At 46.4% G+C, this 18,247-nt stretch overlaps 1 protein-coding gene across 1 annotated transcript in view; it reads left to right on the top strand.

Moving 5' to 3' along the window:
* Positions 1 to 18,247, top strand: part of UBTF (upstream binding transcription factor, RNA polymerase I) — an 86,935-nt gene that overhangs the window by 18,775 nt on the left and 49,913 nt on the right. Inside the window, 5 exon segments of the mRNA XM_015410316.1 lie at positions 3,038 to 3,193; positions 11,732 to 11,796; positions 14,606 to 14,726; positions 16,423 to 16,533; positions 16,847 to 16,977. Of these exon segments, the coding sequence (XP_015265802.1) occupies positions 3,038 to 3,193; positions 11,732 to 11,796; positions 14,606 to 14,726; positions 16,423 to 16,533; positions 16,847 to 16,977 (584 nt within the window).

Below are 18,247 nucleotides of genomic sequence, written 5' to 3' on the forward strand. Positions count from 1 at the left end.
GTGGGAAAAAAACAAAAGGTTTAAAAAAAAAAAAGGAAAAAAACCCCCCCCCCCCCCCCCGAATTTTTCTGGTTTTTTCCCGAGCCTTCACATCTCTAGGCAGGGGGAAGGGAAGACTGGGTACAGGCAAAGGGGACTCAAAGCACATCAGAATGAGTGGGGAGAAGAGTGTGTAGATCTGAAAGAAAAGGAAAATAGCAAAGGCAGCCAAGTGGATTCGGGGGAAAGAGGGTCCCGCAAGAGAGAGAATTCCCTGTCCCAGGAGTCTGGCCCATGAAATTGTATTTCATAAAATATCACGTCTCCTCTCTGTTGAAGTGGAAAGCAGAATTCTTAACATGTAGTCATCGGATGAAAAAGAAAGGGGGGGCACCTCCTTCGCTAAGGTAGATATTCTGGGGTGGGGGATGAGTCCCTCTTTCTCGGGTCTGACAGGCAGAGCTTTGCAGAACGGGGGACTCCCTGCTGAGACGTCAGTGCGCTAAAGCAGGAATTGTTTCCTCATCTCCCCTCAGTTTGAGCTGACCCTTTGCCGTCTCTAGTTAAGGCGGGGCTGTCGGCGACGGGTGAAATCCAGGTGTTAATCTTACTTGGGTTTTTTTTGGGGGGGGGGTTCCCTGCAAAATCCGTGTAAGTATTTTTATAGAATAATACAAACCCCTGACTTGGATAGCCCAGGGTATCCTGATCTCGTCAGATCTCAGAAGCGAAGCAGGGTCAGCTCTGGCTAGCTATTTGGATGGGGGACGACCAAGGAATACCAGGGTCATGATACCGAGGCAGGTAATGGCAAACCACCAGCCAGTTTGGTGTAGTGGTTAAGTGTGTGGACTCTAATCTGGGAGAACCGGGTTTGATTCCCCACTCCTCCACTTGCACCTGCTGATGTGACCTTGGGTCAGTCACAAGCTCTGGCACAGCTGTCCTTGAAAAAGAGCAGTTTGTGTCAAGAGCTCTCTCAGCCCCACCCACCTCATAGGGTGTCTGTTGTGGGGAGGGGAAGGGAAAGGAGTTTGTAAGCCGCTCTGAGACTCCTTCAGGTAGTGAAGGGCTGGGTATAAATCCAATCTCTTCTTCTTCTTTTTTCTTCAAAAATAATTTATTAGGATATATTATTAGTTCAAACATACGACATATTATTTTGTTATACATTCTTTCTTCTCTTTCCCCTCCCCCCCTGGCTTCCCACAGTGCTCCAACCTCCAGCCCATTTTTTAGTCCTTTTCCATTTTCCTTATCTTCTAATCTTAATCTATCGGTAACACTTCTTTCTATTAGTATTTTCTCTTAATTAACTTTCATCTAATAACATTAACTTTTCAATAATTGTCAAAGCAAATTAAGTTGTCCTTTACATCCCAATATTTTTCTAAGTACTCTTTAAAGTCTTTCCAATCTGCATAGAATTCTTCTGCTTCAAGGTTCTTACGTTTCCTTGTCATTTTGTCCATTTCAACCATGAATATTAGTTTCTTTATCCATTCCTCAGTTTCCGGAATTCTATCTTGTTTCCAACATTGTGCAGAAGTCATTCTAGCAGTTGTGATCATATACCACATCAAAGTTCTTTTCTGCAATGGCAAACCACCTTCTGAACATCTCTTGAAAACCCTGCGGGGTCAGTTGTGACCTGATGGCATAGTGATAATTGAAGTCAGTTAAAAGACATAGTACAGAGAGTATCTTATTGTTTAAGCAGGCCTTCCCGTCTTTCAAACTTATTAACCTTACCTCAAGCTGGGGACGGTTAAAGTAACAAAAGACAAGAAGAGGGTGGGTTTTTATACCCTGCTTTCTCTGGTATAAGGAGTCTCAAAACGGCCTTCCCTTCCTCTCCCCACAACAGGGATCCTGTGAGGTAGATGGGGCTGACAGATCTGAGCGAACTGGGACTGGCCGGAGGTCACCCAGCAGACTTCACGGGGGGGAGGAGCAGGGAAATCGAACCCGGGTCCTTCAGATTCGCGTCCGCCGCTCATAACCACCACACAACCCTGGCTCTTCAGCATCTGACAACTTTAGTATCTCCAAACCCACCCCTGGATTCTAAAATGTTTTTGTTTGAAAAGGCCTCTCTCACAGGAGAATCCCTTTCTAAATTCACTTCTGCTCATGTTCCTATTACAAGTCAGATGTGATGTATGTCCCCTATGATTTTTTTTACAGTTTTTCTTTTATAAAGTGTGTGTGTGTATTAGAGAGAGAGAGTATGTGTCTCCTGTGACAGGGTTGGATTTTGGAAAACACCAAAAACACTTTTGCTCACTTTAATATTTTTTTTAAAAAATAACATTTTATTTTATTTCAAAAACCAACAATCAACTTTTAACCTTGAAAAAACTGTTGACTACCATAATACAATATACAATAAAGATTTTTGAAGCAGATGTTACCAACTTCAAGTTACATGTGATGAAAAACTTCATAATATTTGGAAGGAACATTAAATTTAGATGTATCTGAATTAAAAACATATTCTAAGAAAGGAAACCATTTCGTGTAATGTGTGGAGTTTTGGTTTGAAGTGTTATTTGAAGCCACTACATCCGACAGTTTGTCCATTATATAAAAATCCCATACTTTCAGGTGCCATGATGAAAGTAAAAGTTTATTGGAAGATTTCCAGCTGCTTGCAATGACCACTTTAGCTGCTGTTAATAGGATCGAGATGAGATCTTGACTATTTTTGGGAACATGCGGAGCATTCCATAGATCTAGTAGTATGAGATCAGGTTGCATAGGAATTAGGTGTCCTGTAATATTTTTAATAGAGAGGAGGACCTCTCACTTTAATTTTGATAGCTCGCAGCGAGGGGAGGAACAAACGCTGCAGGTTGTTACTGCTGCAGAAAGGTATTAAACACGCAGAATGTTATGGGTGTATGTTCAGTTTATTCCATTAGCTTCTTAAATTGTGGCGAGTGGCCCATTCCAAGCATTCAGCTCAGCTCCCTTACTTCAAACAAAATTTTTCGGTCTTTGGGAAGTCGGTGGGCTTGAAATGTTATTTCTTCCTTTTGCCTCTTCCCCCATTCAGAAGCACCCTGACTTCCCCAAGAAACCTTTGACCCCGTACTTTCGTTTCTTCATGGAAAAGCGAGCAAAATATGCCAAGCTGCACCCAGAGATGAGCAATCTGGATCTCACTAAGATACTTTCAAAAAAGTATAAGGAGCTCCCTGAAAAGAAAAAGGTAAGCAACATCAGTTTTGGACAGTACAGTATGGTTATCTGTGGGGTGTAATACATTTGCCTGGGAATGCCCCCTGAGGTTGTGGGATTTCCTGTCTTTCCATCCCGATTTTGAAAGTTTCATCCAGCACCTTACTGAAGAAGAAAACGTTTCCCAAATAGGAATGTCACCTGATGTTATGAAGGATCTTGTCTTTTCCAACCCAACTGTGACCACTCTGTCCAACTCCTTACTGATGCCATCACATACCTCAGTAATACCACGGAACATAGTGCCTCAAGCAATGTTCCCTCTAAGCTGTGAAGTCTTGTGAGCAAAAATTCAATTTCATGAGCTACTAGCATTAAAGTTGTGAGTGAGTGATTTGGTTACTGCATAAACTAGTTTGCTCTGGAGCAATGTTCCCTCTACGCTATGGAGTCCTGTGAGCAAAAATTCTACTCTGTGAGCTACTGGCATTAAAGTTCTGAGCAAGCAATTTGGCTACTGCATAAATTAGTTTGCTCTGGAGCCATCCTTCCTGAGCTAAGACAAAAATGTGTGAGCCGGAGGTTAAAAAACTGTGAGCTAGCTCACACTAACTCAGCTTAGAGGGAACACTGCTCTGGAGCCATCCCTCCTAAGCTAAGACAAAAATGTGTGAGCCAGAGGCTAAAAAACTTTGAGCTAGCTCACCTTAACTCAGCTTAGAGGGAACAGTGCTCTCAAGTGTTTCTCCAAGGCCTTTGCAAGAATTCCTTCTTGGTGAAATGTTTTGTCTTGGCCGGCAGTGTTTTTAAGATGGGGAAATAGAGGACACCAGCTCCATTCCGCGGTTCATCACACTAGTCCCAGGAGAGATCCTGTTGACCACCTGTAAGGTTATTTTCATCATACTGGCAGTTCCCACACTGGTGGCATAACCAACATTATACCAAAGTCACAGTCCGAAGGATCAGTACCTTTTTCAGCCCTGTTGGGTGTTGTTGTTGAGATGTTCCTGTGCACTCTCTTATTTGTGGTGTGATGACGCTGATAGACATTAGTATTGACTCTCTTATGATTGGGAAGCTCATTCCCAATGGTCTACCTTCAGGTCCACATCCCCTTGTCTTGAGAACTAGCATAGCATGCAGTACAGTTTCCCACCCCTTATAATCCTTGTGTTCTAGCCACAGTTCCCACTAAGCTGCCCTAGGGGGTGCTTGTGCATAAAATTTTAACAGGCAGCTCAGGGATTGTGAACTTCTGCTCAAGAGACGTTTCCCCCCTCCATTGGAAACAATGGGGGATGGGGGCACCTCCTTCTGGGGCCCATAGAATTGGACCCCTTGGTCCAATCTTTTTGAAACCGGGGGGGAGGGGGGGATTGAGGAGAGGCACCAGCAGCTATGCTGCCAATTTGGTGCTTCTGCCTAAAAAAATACCCCCTGAGCCTCAAGATACCCCCAAATTGAGTTTCCGTTATATAGCCCATGGGGCCTATTGACTATAATGGTCCCCATAAGCTACAATGGAGCTGGGAAAAAATGTTTGTTTTTGCATACCCATTTTATGCTTTTCAGCATGATTTGTAAGTTGCCTTGAGTCACAGGGGGAAAGTGGGGTATAAATAGTTGAATAAATAAGTAGTTCGGGCAAGGTTGATAACTTTTAAGGAACTTCCTGTTTGTTAGGTTAGGCAGGGTTCTGACAGTGATTGTTCCTCCTCTGTTATACTTGACCTGTAAGGCTGGTTGTCATATTTCACTTAAAAAACCCCCAAAGCAGACTGCAAGAGTCCCCCGTCCCCCCAAGTGCTGGTATGTTTTCCAAGGTCAGGTCTACCAATATAGCGGACTGGGGTGGTAGGCCAGTTCTCTAGAGGCCAGGTCTACCAATATAGAGGAAAGGGGTGGGGTAGACCTCTTCTTCGGAAGTCAGGTCTACCAGTATACTGGAAAGGGGTGGGTGAAATGTGACTTGATTCTCTTACAATGTTTAAATTGTTCTTAAAATATAGTTTAAATATAATTTAGAAGAATTTAATCTGAGATTTTTACAAGGTTATAGAAGTAATCTTCTAAAAAAACTAATTTACGTGATAGTCAAATGTATATTTGCTCAGAACTTAATGCTACTAGCTTTTTTTTCACTCACAAGGTAGAATTTCTGCTCACAACACTTAGAGGGAACATTGGATAGCCATTCTATTTGTGCAACCTCCATAGCCTTGGTACTGTCACAGTTTTATGGAACCGCCACTGCTATACTAGATCCTAGCTCAGGGGTGGCCCAAACTTGCTTAATGTAAGAGCCAAATAGAATAAACGGCAGATGTTTGAGAGCCGCAAGACATAAACAAATTTTACGCGTTTTTACTGGGAAATATGCAAACTTGCTTTTTATTAACATTAAATGAGACTTCCAAAAATAATAACAAAAGCGGTAAAAGCAGATATTGATATTTATTTGTCCAGTGATATTTGTTTGCTAATGATGTTGAGTTTCCCCATCTGCCCTGCTGGGCGCCGCACAATAGGTGTGAAAGAGCCACATACAGCTCCCGAGCCACAGTTTGGCCACCCGTGTCTTAGTTCCCCTACAATGAAACCACTCCAGTCTTCAAGGGCAGCAGCTGTGTTGTGACCTCCTTTCTTCCACAAAAATTCCCGGTCTACCATGTCCACTGCTGCATCACCACCATTCATGACGAAATTGCTAATGCCCTGCACTGCTGCTTAGACAGATCCGGCAACTACTGTGGCCTTTGTAATCCTAAACAATTTATTTTTTTTAATTTATTTTTGTTCTTTTATACGTTACAGTCCATACAATACGTAACACAACACAAGATAACGTTCTGTCATGTGTTACAATCCATACATTACATAACACAACATACAAAAACCATTTAGAATACTCCATTTATCCTTTCAGTAGTTGTTCAGTTGCCCTGACCTCGATAGGCCAGGCTAACTCAATCTCACCAGATCCGGGAAGTTAAGCAGGGTCAGCCCTGGTTAGTGTTTGAATGGGAGGCCACTAAGGGTTGCTACTCGGAGGCAGGCAAAGGCAAACCACCCCTGGACATCTCTTGCCTTGAAAACCCTGCGGGGTCTCCATAAATTGGCTGCAACTTGAGGGCAAAACACACACAGTTGTTCAGTCACCACCCTTCAAGGATGGTAAACGCCCTATTGTGCACCTGCTGATAAAAACGAAAAGAAAACATGACATCATGGGGAGAAAACCATATTCAAGTTACTCATGTACCATACATATCACCAGTTAACTTAGCTGTTGTGTCTCACTGCTGGAATCATCTTTGGAACCAGCTCACCCCACTCTCCGACATCTACTGGAGGATAAACTGCTTATAAAAGGATAAAAGGCTTATACAAAAAATCCATCCACAAGGAGGTATTCGATGATTTTAAACAGCAAACCAATACTATAAAATACTACGTCAATTGTACCTTTAAGGCCATGGCCCCCTCTGTAGCTTCAAGTTCTCACACCTGACCTCTGACCTGCTTCTCGACTGGGAGATGTGAAAACTTGTATGGAAGCCCGTTTCGTACTTCTGCAGAAAGAAAGACTTGGAAAGTGATTTTAAAAAACCCAGCCAGGAAACTTGTGGTCATCCAGTCTTCCTCTCACCCTGCTAGTCAACCAGTTTGGTCTAGGTTCTCCGACTTCTGTTGCTGTCCTCCACAGCGTTCCAACTCTCCCATTTGGAAAAGACGGTGTTTCTTTGTTGGAAAATCACAGGCAAAAGAAACAGGCCACAACCAAAGTCACTAAGAACATGTTGGATCAGGCCAGTGAGCCAGTTTGGTGTAGTGGTTAAGTGCGCAGACTCTAATCTGGGAGAACCGGGTTTGATTCCCCACTCCTCCACTCGCACCTGCTAGATGACTTTGGGCAAGCCGTAATTCTGGCACAGCTGTTCTTGAAAAAGAGTAGTTTATGTCAGCGCTCTCTCAGCCCCGCCCACCTCACAGGGTGTCTGTTGTGGGGAGGGAAAGGAGTTTGTAAGCCCCTCTGGGACTCCGAGTGAAGGGCGGGGTATAAATCCAATCTCTTTTTCTTCCGTCCAGTCCAACACTGTGTCACGCAGTGGTCAAACCCCAGGTGCCATCAGGAAGTCCTCCAATCCAAGCAGAGTCTTTATACTCTCCACAACATGTGCCCCCATCTTAATCCAATGCAACATAAGGGGAAGCTGCCAGGAAGAGATTTTCACTGAAAATGCGAGTAAGATTGGCTGCAAGCCTAAATGCCTTAGAAGGCACTTGTCCATATGAGAAAATGCCCTTGCTGCTGATGAGTGCTTTTGTAGAACACTCCCACCAATTCCTTGGTACTGGCCATTTGTGTGGGAAAACTTCTTGGACCATCCTTCCTTTTTTTAGCACTTCTCTTCCCATTCTCCTCAAAATGGCTTAATCTCTCCAATGAAAGGTATTACAGAATTGGTCTCACCGCACCATACCATTATTTCATGGTAGCAAGAAAGGAATGGGGGTATTGCATCGAGTTACAGACTTCAGGGGAGTGAAAGAGGACTCAGCGTGGAGTTAATGGCACACATCCATGGTCCTACAAATGGCCTACTGCTCTGTCACAATCCGAAGTCAGGAAAAACCTGTATTTTGGCATACGAAATCACCATTACCAGTATTGCGTTCTCCCTTATGGACTAGTCGCAGCTCGGTCTTTATCAAGTGCACGGTTGTTGTACCAGCATTCCTGAGACAGCAAAAACAACTTTCATCTTCAGTTACGTAGGTGAACTGACTTCTTTAAAAAATATATTATAATGTCTATTTAAGAATTTAATAACAATACAAGGTAAGTACAATAGATGTCTGCAGATGAAGTACAAAAATAGGTGATAAAAAACAGTAATGCTTAACTATGTCCAGGCTGAAGACACCAGAGAACTGTATTACACACTACAAAACATCTCTTAAGGCAATAATCGTATAACAAATACATATTTTTACAGGCAAATTTTAAATCAGTGTTCTGAAAGTAACTTCAGATATTATCTTAGATCTAATGTTTCAGGTTCAAGTTTCAAAAGTATATCATTGATATATTGATATATCACTGGCTTCTTGTGGCTAACTTGTGTTGATAATACCATAACATGCACACTGCCATCCATCTGATTTGTGCTCTGGTCACACTACAGAAATCTTGCTCCTACTTCTACCAGGCCCGTAACTATGGTGGGGCCTGGGGGCTCTGCCCCCTTTCTTAAAAGCACAGCCCTACAAAAACTGCTCCTGTAAATGGGTTTTCCAATCATTTAAAACATTTTTTAAAAGGTGTGCACTCCTTTAAGCAGAGTGGGGTGCTGTACTTGACTGAGTCCCTGCACTGAACAAGGGGGTTGGAGTAGGTGACCTCTAGGATCCCTTCTAACTCTGTGTCAAGAAACTGATCTCCTTTTAAGAGGGTTTTTCTGCCTAGGTGTTAGCTTTCTTGACTATAGAAGTCATCACCCTCACCTGCCAGCTTGTTCTCAGAATTGTTGCTGAGGCTGGCAGAAGTGATTAACTTGCGGCAGCTGAGAACTGTCATCTAAAGTGGATGACAGCTTGCAGCGTAGAGATCTATCCTGGCAACAGTTTTCTGAGAACTGTTTTCACTGAGAACTTCGGGGGGACCCAGGAAAGAAATTTGCCCCACAAGCCACAAAATCCTGACTACGGGCCTGACTTCTACTCTGCATTTAATTGGAACAGTTCTTGGTTCCACCACCAGGTGGACTGCCCTATCCTGGGACTGGCCTGTCATCACAGCATCACTATGGATTTTATGCCCATTATTTCACAGTAATGAGAAAGTAGTGGGGGGTACTGGACCTCCTAATGGCACCTGGGTTTTGGCCACCGTGTGACACAGAGTGTGGGCCTGAGCGAACATGGCTTCTCTTACATTCTTATCACTGCCTTACTCAATGAAACGGTACATAAATCAGATAGTGTAAACAGCTTTCAACACTTTCTCAGACTTAATGTTAGTTCACCTCCACATGCACCCCTATCAGCTTTGATTCTTATGTCACTGTCCACACGATGCAGTTACTGTTGCCACCCGATGTTTTGTGGTCCCTTCCCTGGTGGACATGAGATTGTAGTGGTTAAGTGCGTGGACTCTAATCTGGGAGAACCGGGTTTGATTCCCCACTCCTCCACTTGCAGCTGCTGGATGACCTTGGGCAAGCCATCGTTCTGTCAGAGCTGTTCTCTCAAGGATAGTTCTCTCAAGAGCTCTCTCAGCCCCGCCTACCTCACAGGGTGTCTGTTGTGGGGAGGAGAAGGGGAAGGAGATTGTAAGCCGCTCTGAGACTCCGAGTGAAGGGCGGGGTATAAATCCAATCGCCACCTTCTCGTCCTCCTCCATGGAATGTTACCATCCCATCTTCCACTTGTGGATACTACTGTCACGATTAAGCTTTCCTTCTGGCCTCGAGAGCCCACTGTACGGACCTTATGGCCTGTAAGGGCCCACGGACCCTTGCAGTGGCTGAAACACACATAATTTGCCCCCAAATTCCTTGTGCTGAGGAATGCATATTCATCGTTGGTATCTATTAATGTTAAAAATCTTTACAGTAAATACATTAAAAATCCATAAAATATTGTCTTAGTATCATGAAGGAGCTGTGGTGGCTCAAGTGGTTAAGACGCTGAGCTGCAGGCTGGAAGGTCAGTAGTTCAGCAGTTCAAGACCCGAGTACCGCATGACGGACTGAGCTCCCGTCTCTGGTTCCAGCTCCTGCCAACCTAGCAGTTCGAAAGCAAGAAGTTGCAAGTAGATAAATAGGTACCGCTTCGGTGGGGAGGTAACAGCGTTCCGTGTGCCTCGACGTCTAGTCATGCCGGCCACATGACCACGGAAACGTCTTCGGACAGCGCTGGCTCTTCGGCTTGGAAACAGAGATGAGCACCGCAACCCTAGAGTCGGGTTCAACTGGCTTTCGAGCAAGGGAAACCTTGACCTTTACCCTAATTATATCATGGTTGTTTGTATGGTTTGTATTGGTTGTTCACCACCTGGGAGTGAGCAGCCCTAGCACACACCCACACAACCTGCCCCCCGACCCCCAGCAGGTAGAGAGCATTTGCCAGCCGATTTAAAAAGAAGGCGTCCAGCCAGGCAGAAAAGAGGACTGGTTTGCTACTACTTCAAACACTTGAAATAGAACCAGAAGATAATTTGAAGAAAGTAAAGAAGAAGTTAAGCACTGGTTGGTTCCTAACGAAAATAATGAGCTGTATCAAGAGGCTGGCGCCTTTTAATATAATAGGATTACTCCTGAGGGAGATGGGGATGAAATGAGCTTATATCCGGGTGCTCATTGAGAATGAAAGAATGGTGGAGAATACAGACTTTTCCTTGAGAATGATGGACCTTTCTTTGTAATGTTGTAAAGCTTTATTCATAAGATAAGACATGATGTTTACCTTGAAAAGATTTACTAAATGCCCCAGTCATTCGCATCCCAGTGTCTGCTTGTTCGATGTATTCCCCGAACAGGGACGGCAAGAGCAGGTAGAGGGACTGGCAGGGAAGCAGATAAGGCAGTAACCGGGGCTGCTAACCCCAATGTGACTGTTGTTTAGCCCACGCGACCGGCTTTTCACACAGCTGCCCCAGGGGGAGAAGATCCTTTTGTTTCTTGCAAGAAGTTCCCAGTTCCCCATCAGGATCTCCCTGTAGCCTCCACATTGAGGGAGCCAGTTTGGCGTAGTGGTTAAGTGTGCGGACTCAAGGGAACCTTTACCTTTAGCTTTACATTGAGAATGAAAGAATGTTGGAGAATACAGACTTTTCCTTGAGAATGATGGACCTTTCTTTGTAATGTTGTAAAGCTTTATTCATAAGATAAGACATGATGTTTACCTTGAAAAGATTTACTAAATGCCCCAGTCATTCGCATCCCAGTGTCTGCTTGTTCGATGTATTCCCCGAACAGGGACGGCAAGAGCAGGTAGAGGGACCGGCAGGGAAGCAGATGAGGCAGTAACCGGGGCTGCTAACCCCGACGTGACTGTTGTTTAGCCCACGCGACTGGCTTTTCACACAGCTGCCCCAGGGGGAGAAGATCCTTTCGTTTCTTGCAAGAAGTTCCCAGTTCCCCATCAGGATCTCGGGAAATTAATGGAAGAGCCTGGGGCAGGGAGGGACCGTAGCAGAGTATAATGCCATACAGTCCAGAGCAGCCATTTTCTCCAGGGGAACTGATCTCTGTAGCGAGAGGCTAAAAAACTGTGAGCTAGCTCACACTAACTCAGCTTAGAGGGAACAGTGTCAGCAACTCTTAAGTGGGGAAAAGGTTTGGCTAGCCAGGGCAGGAGATGGGGGCACACCTCTCTTTCCCCCAGTGTGTATCATTTAATGGGGCTTTCAAGGGAAGAATCGCTCATCTCTGGCCTCTCTTGCCTCATCTCCAAGGAGTGGTTTGTTGTGCAAGTTCCAGAACCTCTGTGCAGCCTTCCTCTTCCAGACCTGCCGTCGACCTCTGTTAACCCCCCACCCCACCCCTTCCCTCCATTTCAGATGAAGTATATCCAAGACTTTCAGCGTGAGAAACAAGACTTCGAGCGGAATTTGGCAAGGTTTAGGTAAGTCGCCTAAGTAGCTGCTTGTCATTAGCATTGCTGGGAAAAGGACAGAGGAGGGCCACGAAGACGACGAGGGGGTTGGAGCACCTTCCCCGTGATGAACTGCTGAAGAGTCGGGAACCTTCCCGTTTAGAAAAGAGACGACTAAGGGTGGTGGTGGGGGACATGATAGAGGTTTCTGAAATTATGCCTGGGCTGGGGAGAGTGGACAAAGAGAACTTTTGCTCCCTCTCCCAAAAGACTAGAACTTGAGGGCATCCCACGAAGCTGATGGGCAGTAGGTGCCGGACTGACAAAAGGAAATACTACTTTACACAGAGTGATGAAAATGTGGGATTCGCTGCCAGAGGATGTAGTGGTGCCCACAGGAATAAACATCTTTAAAAGGGGATTATATAGATTCATGGAAGGTATGTTTATCAGTGGCTACTAGCCATGGTGACTGAGGGGAACCTCCACATTCAGAGGTACTAATTCTCTAGATCCCAGAGCCAGGAGGCAAGATCAGGGGAAGGCCTTGGCCTCCATGTCCTGTTGCTGGCCCTCCATGGGAACTGGTTGGCCACTCTGTGAGACAGGATGCTGGACTAGATGGACCACTGGTCTGATCCAGCAGGGCTCTTCTTATGGTCTTATCAGGGGAAGGCCTCGGCCTCTCTGCCCTGTTGCTGGCCCTCCATGGGAACTGGTTGACCACTGTGTGAGACAGGATGCTGGACTAGATGGACCACTGGTCTGATCCAGCAGGGGGGCTCTTCTTAACAGTCTCCTTGTGTGAATTGTGTTGTGGGTGAGTGGCCCAATAGTTATATGAGCTTTGCTGCATGAAGATGCACGGGGATGGGGGAGGGGGAATTATGGGCGTGGTGGAGACGAATTAATGCATCCTTGAGGAAGTTTGGCTACAGAAGAGCTGAAGTTTTTTGAGTCTTTAAAGAGTGGCAGAATTTACGAGTTTAAGCATTCCAGGGTTATAAACCATTTGCATGTGATGAAACGCTGAAGAGTCGGGAACCTTCCAGTTTAGAAAAGAGACGACTAAGGGTGGGACATGATAGAGGTTTCTAAAAATATGCCTTGGCTGAAGAGAGTGGACAAAGAGAACTTTTGCTCCCTTTCCCAAAAGACTAGAACTTGAAGACATCCCATGAAGCTGATGGGCAGTACGAGTTTTAAGCATTCCAGGGTTATAAACCATTTGCATGCCTCGCCTTTGTCCTCCCTGGGGACCCAAAGTGACTTACGTCATTCGTTTCTGCTGCATGTTATCCTCACAACAACCCTGTGAGGGAGGAAAAAGGAGTAAAAATATTCAGAATCATGTTTAATAGAGGAAGAGAGTTTCACAGTGTTGGGACTCCCCCTCCAAGCAAAAAACACCCCTCTGTCTCTGCACTGGGTGTTCGTGGAGTGTTGTTTTGGCCCGTATGTAGCATCTAGATCAGGGGTGTCAAACTCATTTGTTACGAGGGCCGGATCTGACATAAAGGAGACCTTGTTGGGCCGGGCCACGTGTGTCATGAAATGTAATGCCTGGTAGCGGAGATAAAAACTTTATAAAGGGCACAAGCACAAAGGGCTTTTTTTAACTTAAAATAAAAACATGCTTAAAACATTAGCACTCCCGCAATATTTTGTTTATTTAACACTGTCTGATAACTGACGCCTCTTGCCCTGAACGATTGCATCAAAACATCTGTGCTGTTGCCATCTTGAGTGTGCTGTTCAGGTGTGTCTCTGTAAGCTGCAAACGTACGATGACGCAGCAGCAGCAGAACTGGAAGAAGCAGCAGCAGAAGACAGCCAGTTCCACTGCGGGCCTGATAGACGCCCTCCGGGGGCCTGACCCGGCCCTCGGGCCACATGTTTGAAACCCCTGGTTTAGATCTTTAAAGGGACTAAAACCACATTTCAGTTTCATGGCAGTCCACAATCTGACCCAGAGTGGTACAGTGGCTAAGTTGTCGAACTCGGAGCTGGGAAAGCCAGGTTAGAACCCCTACTTGTGCCATGGAAGCCTGCTGGGTGACCTTGGGCGAGTCACACGCTCTCAGCCTAACCTACCTCTCAGGGTTGTTGTGAGGATAAAATGGTGAAGGGAAGAATGATGTAAGCCGCTTTGGGTCCCCATTAGAGTGTAGAGATCCAGTTAGGTGTAGTGGTTAGGAGCGCAGACTCTAATCTGGGAGAACCAGAATTCCCCACTCCTCCACATGCAACTGCTGGTGTGACCTTGGACCAGTCACAAGTTCTGTCTCTCAAGGACAGTTCTCGAAAGAGCTCTCTCTCAGCCCCACCTACCTCACAGGGCGTCTTGTTGGGGAGTGGACGGGAAAGGAGATAGTAAGCCACTCTGAGACTCCTTTGGGTAGTGAAGGGCGGGGTATAAATCCAATCTCTTCTTCGTCCACATGCAGCTGCTGGTGTGACCTTGGGTCAGTCACAAGTTCTCTCAGAGCTGTTCTCTTGTGAGCAATTCTCGAAAGAGCTCTCTCGGCCCCACCTACCTCATGGGGTGTCTGTTGTGGGGAGAGGAAGGAGATTGTAAGCCGCTCTGAGACTCCTTCGGGTAGTGAAGGGCAGGGTATAAATCCAATCTCCTCCTCCTCCTCCGCCTCTTCTTCATCATCATCATCATCATCATCATAAAAATAAGTAAAATGTCTTTCAGAATTTGGGGGGAGGGGGGTGTAGTAGGGTGTCCAGAGCTTCAAAGGGGCAACCGTGTGAGTGTTACTTTACGTTCTCATAGTATTGCAGCTTCCTTACCTCCCCCTCCCTCCTTTTTTCCTTCCTCCGCCCTGTGAAGGGAAGACCACCCCGATCTCATCCAGAACGCCAAGAAATCCGACATCCCTGAGAAACCCAAGACTCCACAGCAGCTCTGGTACACTCATGAGAAGAAGATCTACCTGAAAGTGCGCCCCGATGTAAGTCGTTCCCGCTGAGTAGGTAACTCTGCAGCCACGGCGGGCAAAGGGGGTGTGGGGAGCATGGAGACAGGAGGAGAAGGCCTGGTAGCCGGGGGCAGGCAGGAGGCAGAGGTAAGCGTGGCACCCCTGAACTGAGAGCGACCCTGGACATTCGTTACTCCCAAGCAATCTGGACTTTGCAACCAGTGTTCCCTCTAAGGCTGAGTTAGTGTGAGCTAGCTCATGGTTTTTTAGCCTCCGGCGCATGCATTTCCGTCTTTGCTCGGGAAGGACGGCTCCAGAGCAAACTAATTGATGCAGCGGCCAAATCGCTCGCTCACAACTTTAATGCCAGTGGCTCACAGAGTAGAATTTTTGCTCACAAGACTCCGCAGCTTAGAAGGGAGCGTTGTGCTGGAATCAGTTTTTACATTTGACAAGCCTTTATTGGCATATGTATACACATACAGTAGGAGATCAGATTAAATATAGATCGGGCTGGAATCAATTACGCACATCATTTAAAAAAACTTTTTGGTTTTCCCACTTTAAAAGGAGGGAACAGCAAAGGGCGTTTTGTTCCCTTGAACAAAATAAAGTGTTTTACGTGGTAGGTGGAAAACTTCATGTTTGAATGTTTCCTCCATCCAAAGCAACTAACTACACAGGGAGGGCGGCACTCTGACTTTGCCCTTGCTGTGTTTGGTGGTGGTTTTCCATGTGCACAGAGCAGATTTTTAACAGGAGGGACCTTCAGACCTGTCTGCCACCCCCAGACAAGTAGTTCCATCCCGGAAGCAGCTTTTAACACTTGGTTCTGCTAAGCTTGTTGTAACAGAACTGGAGAAAGCCCCTTCCTTGTGGTAAAAGGCTTGGGAGGCCGGGCCTACTAAAGAAAACTGACAGAGGATCGTTAAGAGTTCGTGAAATCGTAAGCTCAGGTTCCTTCTCAAGCAAATATGCTTCAGGACCGTCTGAGGAAAACGATGAGCAGAAGTACAAAGGGCAGATGAAAGGGAAGAAGCCGTTTCTTTCCCCACACAGTGAAGAAACAGTCAGGGGAACTCACCGTTACTGGGTGTTTGCATGAATGGGTCTTAAAAGAATGGGACAGATTAGCAGAGGATAGTGCCAGCGCTAAACTTAAGCCAGGGGTAATAATGATACCACTGACCAATTGCTTGGGACAATGAAGAAGACAGGGCTTGTCTTTTTGCCTTGGAGGCATCTGAGGAGACAAGAATAACAATTCTTAATGTTCGTTATGCCGTATTCGCGCGCAGATGTTTGGTTGCATGCACATCACTTCTATAAATCAGATCTTCTGGATAATATTGACCACCTGGTTAGAAAAAGGGGGGGGGGGACATGAGACCCTGCAAAAATTTTCTCCACAACCACAAGGGCTTGGAAACAAGCTTTGTATGTAAAAAAAATCAACAAGAGTCTCAGGATTCGCCACTAGATATCCAGCTCTTAGCTTTTGCTGAGTGGCGTGAGCATGTCCCTGCATGTGAGCCAATAGGTTTCCTTCGTAATGAGGCAACTCTGCTTTCCTTTAAAATATTAGAGGAAAGCAATTTTTTTTTCTAAATTCACCATTCCCAGAGTTTAGCTTAGTTTACTGTTTCACCACCGAGGTGGGCAGTTCCCCCCGATTTTTCCCCTCTTTTTATCTACCTTTTTGTCCCCCCCACCCACCTGGGTTTTTCAGGCCACCACGAAGGAGGTGAAGGAGGCGTTGGGCAAGCAATGGTCTCAGCTCTCGGACAAAAAAAGGCTGAAATGGATTCATAAGGCTCTGGAGCAACGGAAGGAGTATGAGGTAGGGAACATCCAACAGTTCCCCTCCATCTTCTCCCCCCTGTGCTCAGCCCGGCCTTGTCGCAGCTGCGGAAACCCAGCCGCGCTCCGAGAGCCGACTCACGGGTGTCTCTCGGCCAGCCTGAGGGGAGTTGCGAGGCGACTCCCCGCCTCTGGCTGGCGAGGGCGCCCCGTCCGCTGCCTTACGCTGAGGTGGTCACGCAACAGTGGGCTCCTTCCTAACCCCGAGCCACGGCGCTAGAGACTAGGGAGGGTTTTTCACACATCCCCCAACGTCTGTCGCTTTAACCTTTCCTTGTGTTTCCTTTCTGCAGGAAATGATGCGGGATTATATCCAGAAGCACCCTGAGGTAAACATCGAAGAAGGAGCCCCCCGCTCCACGCTGACCAAAGCTGAGCGGCAATTGAAAGACAAGTTTGATGGGAGACCCACCAAGCCCCCTCCGTAAGTTGCTCGGACCGGGGGGGAGGTGTAAAAAGGGACGTGTGCTCTGCTGCAGTTTCCCCATGTAGACAGATATATCTCCTGCTTTCTAGAACTGTATGCTTGGAGAAACGTGTCCTGGTAGAAGCCTGGTATCTGTTCCCACCGTCTGCCCTGTCTGGTGGATGCAGCTAGATGGTAGCGGTAGCGTGGGCAGGAGGCATGGACTTGGCGTTCAGATCCCGGCTTCAGCCTCGGGCCAATGGTTGTCAGTCCACTTCGCAGAGATATAGTGCAGAAAGGAAAGGGGGGCGGGAGAAGAACACCAGGGAGGAAGCCAACCCATGCTCCGTAGAGGAAAAGCAAGGTAAAAATAGTCGCCCAGGGGTATGACTGTAATTTCCTCTCGTGGATGTGGTTTCTTCACGAAAAGAATCAGGTCCCGGTACCGGCACCTTGACGAATGTCCTAGATTTTGTGGGGTGGCGCACTTTTTTTGTTGTTCAGTCGCACAGTTGAGTCCGACTCTCTGCGACCCCATGGACCAGCTCCCGCCAGGCCCTCCTGTCTTCCGCCGTCCTCTGAAGTTTGCTCAATTTCATGTTCGTTGCATCTATGACACTGTCTAACCATCTCATCCTTTGCCGTCCCCGTCTTCTTTGACCTTCAATCTTTCCCAGCATCAGGGTCTTCTCCAGTGAGTGCTCCCTTCTCATTTGGTGGCCAAAGTATTTGAGCTTCAGTTTCATTATCTGGCCTTCCAGGGAACAGTCAGGGTTGATTTCTTTGAGGATTGACTGATTTGATCTCCTTGCAGTCCAAGGAACTCTCAAGAGTCTTCTCCAGCACCATAGTTCAAAAGAATCTATTCTTCGGCGCTCGGCCTTCCTTATAGTCCAACTCTCGCAGCCATACATGACTACTGGGAATACCATTGCTTGGACCATGCAGACTTTTGTTGGCAGGGTGATGTCTCTACTTTTTATCATGCTGTTGAGGTTCGCCATCGCTTTCCAGACTGCATTCTTCCTAGCATCCAGGCTTACTTCAAGAGCTGCTAAGAGGGTCTGATCTCCTTGGCTTCTCCATCCTCCTGCCTTTTGTAAGCAGTTGTCTGAGGTGTTTCTGCTGTTACTCCCATGATTACGCTTCAGTAAGGACCTTTTTGGCAAGTCCTTTCTCATGAATCTGCCTTAACTCTTGGGCAAGCTATAGGCAGTGCTCCTGACTGGTTTAAGCTGCCCCACAGAAGAAGCTTGGCCCCAAGATGTGTGTGTGAGGTGAGGGAATA

The sequence above is a fragment of the Gekko japonicus genome, unplaced genomic scaffold, assembly GCF_001447785.1.
Source record: "Gekko japonicus isolate JY-2015 unplaced genomic scaffold, Gekko_japonicus_V1.1 scaffold1360, whole genome shotgun sequence".
Taxonomy (NCBI): Eukaryota; Metazoa; Chordata; class Lepidosauria; order Squamata; family Gekkonidae; genus Gekko; species Gekko japonicus.